Source organism: Bradysia coprophila, unplaced genomic scaffold (assembly GCF_014529535.1).
Source record: "Bradysia coprophila strain Holo2 unplaced genomic scaffold, BU_Bcop_v1 contig_585, whole genome shotgun sequence".
NCBI classification, from domain to species: domain Eukaryota; kingdom Metazoa; phylum Arthropoda; class Insecta; order Diptera; family Sciaridae; genus Bradysia; species Bradysia coprophila.
Genome location: NW_023503824.1, coordinates 3,012 through 12,691, shown reverse-complemented (window position 1 = coordinate 12,691; position 9,680 = coordinate 3,012). Strand labels below are relative to the sequence as shown.

Below are 9,680 nucleotides of genomic sequence, written 5' to 3'. Positions count from 1 at the left end.
CCCAAAATGTTTAACATTTAATTCGGGTTTGGTTCGGGTAGTGTTTTCACAATTCCCAGCGTCGCATATTTACCAAGTCTGTGTCATCACCGACGACCATTGTCGACTATTAATAGTTGGATGCTGCGAAAGTAATTCATTACATGAGGTATCAATTTTGTGATAAAAGCTAACTCACAAGTTTGTTTTGAGCAACAACCGGTAACTGTCTTTTCGACAAGTGTTATATCCGAGCCAAAGGAAAGTTGCTCAAAAAACACATGAGTGAGTTTGCGAGTATTGTTTCCGTTGTAATGAAGTACGCAGTAGTTTTGATAAAATTCTAGTCGAGTTTCGGTTTCATCAGTTATTGTTATCGGAAAATCTTAAACAGGCTCATCTGTAATGGCAAAGATCAACTCATACACACTTCTTATCCGTGAAATAAAATTCTTAAAACAGGAGGCATCTTACCATTATTTTGACTGTCTGCATACTCTTCTGTAAATTCAACTATGCGAAGAGTACATTAAGTCTGGTCAGATATAGTGAGAGAGTCTATTGAGCTGCGTCGTGATTGGGAGTACCAGTCCACCAAATTGTGTCCATTGAAAAGAAATTTATAATTTCAATCACAACAATTTTTATTTGAGAATCAACAGAAGATAAACTAAAAATTTCAAAATAACACAAAAGCGAACAAAAAAATTAATTTTCTAATTTATAAATCCATCTTTGATAAGAATTTTCTCTTTTAAATCACATTTATTTCTCGTGTTCCGTTCAATTCGGTTGCAATTTCCCCGATTTTAAAATACTCTCGATTTCTTCCGCTTCAAATTGGTGTCGGATTTGAGCATTTTCTTCTTCTTCAGCCGCAAATTGTCTTTGCTCAGAGTTTTCTTTCCGCGTCTCAACGATTTGAGCAGATTGTCGTTGGAAAATTTCGATCGTCTTACAACACCCGACGACGTTTTCTTGACATTCAACGAACTGCTCGACGACGTAGATGACATGCCAGCAAAATTGCCAGTTTTCTTCGGTTTCTGGATGCCAACCGGCACCAATATAGCACTAGCGCTAGTCGTAGGAATACGCGATGTCAGTATGTGCGACGAGCAACACGGACTGTTCAGATCTGGATCGAGATCTTTGGTCGTTTGCTTCGTGATATCGCCCAGCATCGATGACTCGACAGCATAAAACAGTGGCAAATCAACGGCATCAATAGCGGATTCGATACTCTCGTCAATTTCCTTACACTTTTTCGGTACGTCGATGGTGGATGATGACGATTCAATGGGTGCAACTGATGATAAGACTTTCGGTCGCTTTGTTGGCACCGATGCTGATGTTAATACATCGCAAAGTACTTTACCCTTTTGCGATTGGTGCCTTCCTTTTTGCCGTACGTTGTGGTCACTTGCTGCTTGTTCACAGAGACTTTGACTTTGTTCTCTTTGGAGATTTCCAATGGCATTGACGAGCACATAGAGGGATTTTTCATGCGTTTTGTTTTTGTCGTTAAAGCCTGTTAAGTGATGATAAATGGTTGAGAAAATAACAACAGATGACACAACTAATGCTAAAAATGCTGGACGGACATAGAGATTGGAATTTCACCAGGGGAAGGCAATTAATTTGTGTTAAAACGAAAAATTTATAACGAAAAACGTGGAACAGGAGGACAACAATTTCGTGCATTGAATTTACAATGAAACTTTCTTTCGCTTTACTATTCGCGTGATTAGGTACCGACGTTTACCAATTTTTAGCTGAAAAATGCCGGTAATTAGAACATTTTCCATTACAAAAGTACTACGACACAAATCATTTCTTATGAAATTTCATGAATGTGGTGTAAAATGATGACTTGGAACTCAGTGGACCTCGCGATTTCCGAGGACCTCGCGATCTCCGTGGACCTCGCGACTCCGTGGACCTCGCGATCTCCGTGGACCTCGCGATCTCCGTGGACCTCGCGATCTCCGTGGACCTCGCGATCTCCATGGACCTCGCGATCTCCATGGACCTCGCGATGTATTATCTGTCGCCCCAGCTCGACGAGCTGAAACTTCATATTGTTCACACATCAACTCCCGCGAATCTGTTACCCGAAAAGTACTCATGGAAGCTCTACGGAAAATACATTTGAGCCCAGGCAGCCGGATGATTGATGTTTGTTTGGCGAACGAAAAACGGAACTCCCCCTCCAAAAATGATCAACAATAAATGCGTGAAATTTTATTTCCTTGAAATTTCATATCGAAACGTTCATTCTGTACTGTGACACAACTTACTTTACTGGTAGTAAGACAGGCCCGTGTCATCGACTTGTCAATATCGCCCCGCAACGAATTACGGAGACCTTGAAGATTCTTGAATTCTGAATTTGGCAGTCGTGACAACGGATTGGAATTTGTTAAATCCAAGATCGATGGACCGAGTGCTCTTCCGACCTGCAATAGAATGGAACAAAAATGAATGCACTGACGGATTGATTCACTTTCCATTTACTCACGTCTTCGAAAATCGCTGGCGTGTACTTTGGCACGATCAAACTCTTATTGCGAGCCGAAGAATTTTTTCCTATGGGCGGCAAAACGTTCACATACCGACCAGTATTGTAGTTACTCTCCAGAGTATAGCTCTTTATCAGACCGATTGTTTTGAATACCGCCACACGGCCAGATCCTTCCTTCGACAGTCCATCCCGTTTCCCCCTAAACGATGAATCAATAAAACATAAATTTAATGCGGTCTGAGCGGTCGAAATATCGAGCGCCTTACTTGAGATACATATTCCGTTCGGAGAAGACGCAGGCATCAAAATGAAAATGACTGCAATTCATACTCATCAGTCTTGGTAGTAGCATACATTCAACTGCTTCGGCGGCGCTGGTCAGATGATTTCCGTACATAAAAATGCCCTTCTTGGATGCATGTCCATGCAAGTCGATGTACAGAAACATGTTGCTTTTCTCAGTCATTGATTTTTCGCCCAGTTTCTGGGTAAACTCAGCGCTAAAATCTAAATTCTTCTCCTCCAGCATCGGTTTCTTTTTGGCCATTTGAAACGGTGCACACAGCAAACGCGGCGAACGCACGTTCCGTATCGTCACATTCTTGTTGACCGACTGTTTCAATGCGGAGCTTTTAACAGCCGATTGATCACCTGGCACCGGATCAGCTTTCAGCGATTCGGTGCGCTTTTTCAACTTGAACGGCTTTTTGAACACAGATGGATTGGTGATGATGATCGGCTTAATTTCCGTTATCAATTCGTCCAGGAACACTTTTCCAACTTTTCGCTCTTGCATCGGTGGTTTGACTTTTGCATCATCCCTATCACACTTTGGTAATTCAATTAACGGCTTCGCATCGAACAGATCCAGTTCTCGCGATTGACTCCGCGACGAATCGGTACTGCAGCACGGTGATTCTTCCGTTGACTGCGACTGTTGTCTCAGATTGTTTATCGGTACGTTTTCGTCGGACGATGAATCGGAAGTGTGGACCGTCGGCTCGTTCTCTTGATCGTCGTGAAGGTCCTTATCGAAGTGGTAGTACCTGCAGAGGCACAGAAATGTTTGAGTGAGAATGGGATTCCACTTTCGACGGCATTGAACAATTCCTCAATTGAGGATCGGACGAAATTATACGGGCGGGCTATGCATAGCATCACATCCAATAAAGTGTTGAACAGTTCATAAAACGAGCTTGACAGTGAAATTACCTAATCAACTTCCGTACGGCAAATATTGACGGCTGTGTTTCAAGTTTTGGTAACAGGTAAACCCTGTTCAAATTTTGACCGAACGTATCCGAACGATAGCAGCCGTTGTGAACTCCATCCGGATTGAGAAACGGGACAATCTTGAACACGTACAACTTTCTGTGGAAGGAAAATTCGGAGTTGATTTTATAGCGGTGGTGACCACTTCTGGTGCTACAATTGTACGAGAACATACCTCAATGTTGCAGCGACCACACTCCGTCTATCCAGAATCATTTCAAAAATCCATTCAAAACGAAACTGGATGGCGTTTTCCCCAGGATGAACGCGTGACGATATGAATATGATCTGAAAGTAAATTTTGGGTGAATTCGTGTTAGTTCAGTGCTGGCGATGACGATGTCTCACTTTTTTGTCTTTGAAAATGTGGCTACGTCGCGTATTCAAATCGGGAAATAAATTGCCTCAGTCGATCCTCTGTCTTTGATTGTATTCCATGAAATGATGTGATCGTAACCAGATCGACATTTCGTCCTTCCACGGACTTGATCAGCAATTCACGATGGAAATAGATTTGATTGTAAATTTCCGCCGGTGCCATTTTGGCCAATTTGTTCTCTTTTTGATTCGATTCGTCCATTCGGTCCGGATGCAGCGACTGTATCAAATTATCCATTTCTTGTACGATTTGACTCGTAGTGGTTGGCTCATCTTTCTTGTTTTCGGCTTCGAAAAGCCGATCCAACAACGAATCGATTTCTTTGTCAGTTTTGCCGTACATCGATTGAAATGATCCAATTGATTTTGGCATTCGGTGTAAGTAAATGGAAACGTAAACGCGTAGTAAATTGGCACAGACGTATTACCCATTGGCTTATGGTAAAACGACAGCGTGAAGTTATCCTCGTCGCTCTGTGCGAAACAATAGAAATTAATCTTAACTCAGAGTTCCTTCATTTTCAACATTAAAATTGCACCGACCACATAGGTTGGATTATCTTTCATTCGTTCCCATTTGCCGTTGGTTCCGATCTTCATGACCGGATGCATTCCTTGGCCGAACAATTTTGCCTGTTTGTTGAGATTGACAACGTTCAGTTTGCACACTTGAAACGATTTGCCGCCATGAATGCTGAACATGAACCATGATCGATTGGGATTTTCATATTCTGTGCCAGCACAATCTGGCTTTGTCCAGATATTAATTTCGGCGCAGGTGAAGTTTTCGGTGGGGATAATGTCTGTGAACGAAAATTTGGAAACGTTTCGATGAATAGCTTTGTGAGAATGTAGATGGTAGGCAAAACAGAAACTAGAAGACTAGGCATCGCATATCCCATATCTACAAAAAACCTGCCAGTAATTTAGTAGGTAATTCTGGTTAAACCAGATCAAGCCTCAGGTCTGCCCGGAAAGTTGTATCAAAAGTCAGGTAAAAAATCGTAGGAATCCGAGACTGACCTGAACAGAATCAGAATCGGTTGAAGCTTAGGTATGTCCGATCTGTTATGAGTTTTAACGCAACATTCCAACAAAAGCTAAAAGCACAACGATCAATCTTGCGTAGCCTAATGGGGCAAAATATGGCGTAGATTTGATGTTACTTTCAGACGTAGAACCTGCACCAAGTATAACCTAGAACAACAGAACTACCAAATTACCGTAGTAACTCAGAAAACAGCAGTAAAATTGTCATAACAATTGAGCAAACTTAAGAAGTGACCAGCTAAAATTGGTGAATAATGATGAGCGCTACAGGGTCACACCCAGCGATAAGAGAAATTTATGACATAACAAATTGGATACTGATTCCATTCGTTTCACCTGTCCCAAATATATTTTTCATTAATAATTTTACTTGCAATGAAATGAAATTTTCGTAAGGGGCACACAGTTGACACCTGCGATAATTTTCATTTTAACAGGGTTTCGCAAGTAAAATGCCTTACGTAATTGTTTGGAGATTGTTATTTTGCCACGAGGGATTATATCACTGTCCTTCGGCTAGGGCTACAAACCTCCCTCTCGGCAAAATAAAATTCTCCAAACAAGGACATAACTATTTCGTATGACTATGCTTACACATATCAACAATCCTGTTTCTCTAGTAGATTTTCTAGTTGATTGTCTAAATTAGAAAAAGTTGTGTGAAAGTTCAATGGCAAAAAGTGTCAACAACAATTTCCTTTACGAAAATCCCATATCAAATCCTTGACTATGTTGTGGTTTCAATAACCATCTAATAATAGACGTCCCATCAAAAAAAAAATTGTTTTTTCGATCGAAAAGGTCATCGCACTCCGAGGACATAAAAGATGCATATTTACATTTATGTACGAAAAAGATACACATACGGCGGTGGTTGTTATCAAACATTAAAATCAAAAACATAAACGAACCGAATTTGTTTGCCCTACTTATCTGGATTGGTTTTTATTGATCAAATAAAATCATGTGCAATGGTATTTACCTTCATACAAATTGACGAGTTCCACTTTCGCTAGATTTCCTGAATCGAAATTTGAATTGAAAACATATCCACCACAAAGGAAATTTTCCATTTTTCTTGTCTTTTTTCGGTCAAAACTTTGCTTTCTTTTTCGTCTTCACACTGATCTGTTTCATGGAATTAAATTAAAAATTTCGTTAAGTCACTTTTGGGTGCAACTATGCTTTGATATGATCACAACATTTTCACAATTAAAAATAAAAAAAAACGAAACGAGAATTTTCACAGAAACTTGAACAGGAGAAAAAAGGTGACACACATCAGCTGTTTCACTAATTTCCACTTTACCTTCAGTTTGTGTTAACGTTAATTTAATGATAACAGAATACACCAATCTTATGGTATCGAGATTGATAATTTCTGCAGATTGAAATTAAATTTATCGTCTGAAAAATTCCATTTATCACTGAATTAGGTCGTCGACATAATATAAATTTCACAATACAAAATGAATGGCAAAACGTCAAGGGTTCAATATTTTCGTGAAGCAATTTTTATCGCCAACAGATGTCATCGTTCACGGATTTTTGAATTTCAGGCGCCTTCTTTGAATTTTCAAATTTTCATGCATAATCACATTAAGAACTAGGCCCCACCTTTTGGGCGGGTCAGGTCCCTTGACTGACAATTTTTTCAATATATTTTTAATCAATTTCATTTTATTTTCCGTTGTTAATCTTCCGAAACATCACAAATAACTGATATAAAACCTTCGCTTGAGTACAAGTTTTTTGGAAAATCACTTTTTCTGTTCTATATTTTCTTGTAAATTTGCGGCCAGATTTTTAATCAACAATACATAAATAGACAGAGACTCGTGTGAATTACGGCCCTCGCTCCGCTCTGCCCGCAAACTTCCCACTCGTATAAGTCGTCTATTATTCAGTTTTAGTCTTATTGTTAAACAAAAGTAAAAGATGCGAATTTGGAACGATTAGAGGACTCTTTCACTTTGGTACAATATAAAATAGGACGGTAGACGTTCTTCCGGTGTTGAGGAATTTCGCCCGTGTTATTCACAATAACCCACAAAGTGACATTTTCCTTATACAAAATATAAGGCGCGGCGCGAAATTCCTAGCAGTCGTTCTTCCCTTACACTTATGTACCCCCCGGTACTTTCTACGTTCACAAAACCTTTAATCATGAATAAAATAGCACGACTCGTGCGAATTACGGCCCTCGCTTCGCTCTGGCCGCATACTTCGTGGGAGTTTTAAAGTTTTCTGTTTGATTGTTTTTTTAGTGTCATTCCATACATTTGAATAACGATTCAGAAATTGGTTTTCATAAAATTTTATAAATATTTTATGTCATGGCGTGAAATATGCTAATTTTGCCTGTAATAGCTACTATACCGTGATATCAGCTGCGCTATCACGTGATAGCTGACCTATTCACCGTGATAGCTGCCTATCACCGTGATAGCTGACTATCTACCGTGATAGCTGCCCTATCCACCGTGATAGCTGACTATCACCTGCGTTACGGATAGCTGCTTCCGTAGTCCTTCACCGTGATAGCTGCTATCACGTGATATGCTATCACCGTGATAGCTGCCTATCACCGTGATAGCTGCTATCACCGTGATAGCTGCCTATCACCGTGATAGCTTGCCTAGTCACCGTGATAGCTGCACTATATCACCGTGATAGCTGCCTATCACCGTGATAGCTGCCTATCACCGTGATAGCTGCCTATCACCGTGATAGCTGCCTATCACCGTGATAGCTGCCTATCACCGTGATAGTCTGCCTATCACCACCGTGATAGCTGCCTATATCACCGTGATAGCTTGCCTATCACCGTGATAGCTGCCTATCACCGTGATAGATGCTATCCGTGAACTGACTATCACCGTGATAGCTGCACTATCACCGTGATAGCTGACCTATCACCGTGATAGCTGCCTATCACCGTGATAGCTGACTATCACCGTGATAGCTGACTATCACCGTGATAGCATGACTATCACCGTGATAGCATGACTATACGTGATAGTGCTATCACCGTGAATAGCTGACTATTCACCGTGATAGCTGACTATTCACCGTGATAGCTGCTACGGAGTACAGTTACCGTGATAGTCTGACTATCACCGTGATAGTCTGACTATCACCGTGATAGCTGACTATCACCGTGATAGCTGACTATCACCGTGATAGCTGACTATCACCGTGATAGCTGACTATCACCGTGATAGCTGCACCTGATATCACCGTGATAGCTGACTATCACCGTGATAGCTGACTATCACCGTGATAGCTGACTATCATCGTGATAGCTGACTATCACCGTGATAGCTGACTTTTCGATTGATTGAATTTTCCAACAGTGGAAAATACTGTTTTTCTGGAATAACTTCCAGATCCATCTTCGAACTTAACCTCAGGAATTCAATTCTGCGTCGATTAAAAAAATAAAATTGGTAATTGGTTGATAATTACTCAAGTTATCGTGTATACAAGCAAAATATTGGGACAAACAATTCCGTTTTTCATAACATTTCATACAACCTTTGGTATACAAACATTCTAGGGTATTTTCCGGCATAAGACCCTGACTTACAGTCAAGGGAATTAACACGGTTAATCACTTAATCAGCAACATGATTAATGTGAATACACAGGTTAATCAGTGATTAACCATGATTAATCACCATATTTCACGATTAAATATAGTTTTGCGAAACAGTAATTTTCCCATCGAACGCACTTCAAGCAAAACTGCCATAGTCGACGGCAGCACAAAAAAGTAACATTCCTAAGCAAACGTACCCAAACTCTATAATCTTGGTAGTTCAGGTTTTGGGCTTGGTGTCCCCTCAACGAGAACCGTACACAGAAGAATGGCATGAGAGACGCGACCCCATTCACAACGATTTCTGTGTACAAATATCTGCTTCTAACTTTAGGCGGAGATATGATTAACATTAGACACAATCCTAAGGGATTGCTAAACTATATGTATATGTGTCGTTGGGAATTCACACCAAGCATGTGGATCAGACTAAATACCTCTTGTGTTCAAAATATATGTGGTTGTTTTGATCACAGCACTGCTACTAGCATGAACACTGAATTGACAAGTGTCAAATTTGGGAACTTTAGTAATGCGAGCTACCGCTAAGGATTGTTTGTATTTTATATTTTAACTCATACAACGAAAGCAAGTGATCTATCTGTACAACAGAAACGCATTTCGTACTGTGATTTCATCAGCCTCCGAATATTTTGTATGTTCATGCTAGAAGCAGGGCTGTGGTTTGATGCTAAATCTTTTACTTCATTTGTTATATATAACTCCGCTATTAAAAACAAATTTATTTTAACGTTCGAATTGAAAAATAACGGAAACGTCTGTCCCGGGATACGTCTCCTTCCCTTTATGATACACACTCCAAATGCAGCCCTGTATTGCATTACCAACTGTTGAAAAGGTCCATCAACAACAGAG

The 9,680-nt window shown here is 40.3% G+C and overlaps 1 protein-coding gene and 1 long non-coding RNA gene across 2 annotated transcripts; both read right to left on the bottom strand.

The window, feature by feature from the left end:
* Nucleotides 1–1,320: 1,320 nt before the first annotated feature.
* LOC119083317 (cytosolic carboxypeptidase-like protein 5) lies at nt 1,321–6,684 on the bottom strand. The gene is given in 11 exon segments (XM_037193003.1): nt 1,321–1,510; nt 2,280–2,438; nt 2,501–2,702; nt 2,770–3,549; nt 3,716–3,874; nt 3,951–4,063; nt 4,155–4,495; nt 4,498–4,627; nt 4,697–4,956; nt 6,186–6,331; nt 6,513–6,684. Coding segments are annotated over 10 exon segments (2,412 nt in total). The 5' UTR covers nt 6,277–6,331; nt 6,513–6,684; the 3' UTR covers nt 1,321–1,333.
* On the bottom strand, nt 1,756–2,273 carry LOC119083318. Its single transcript, XR_005088840.1, has 2 exons — nt 2,012–2,273; nt 1,756–1,868 (listed from the first exon to the last, which is right to left on the bottom strand). It is a non-coding gene; the product is annotated as an uncharacterized LOC119083318 (long non-coding RNA).
* Nucleotides 6,685–9,680: the final 2,996 nt, after the last annotated feature.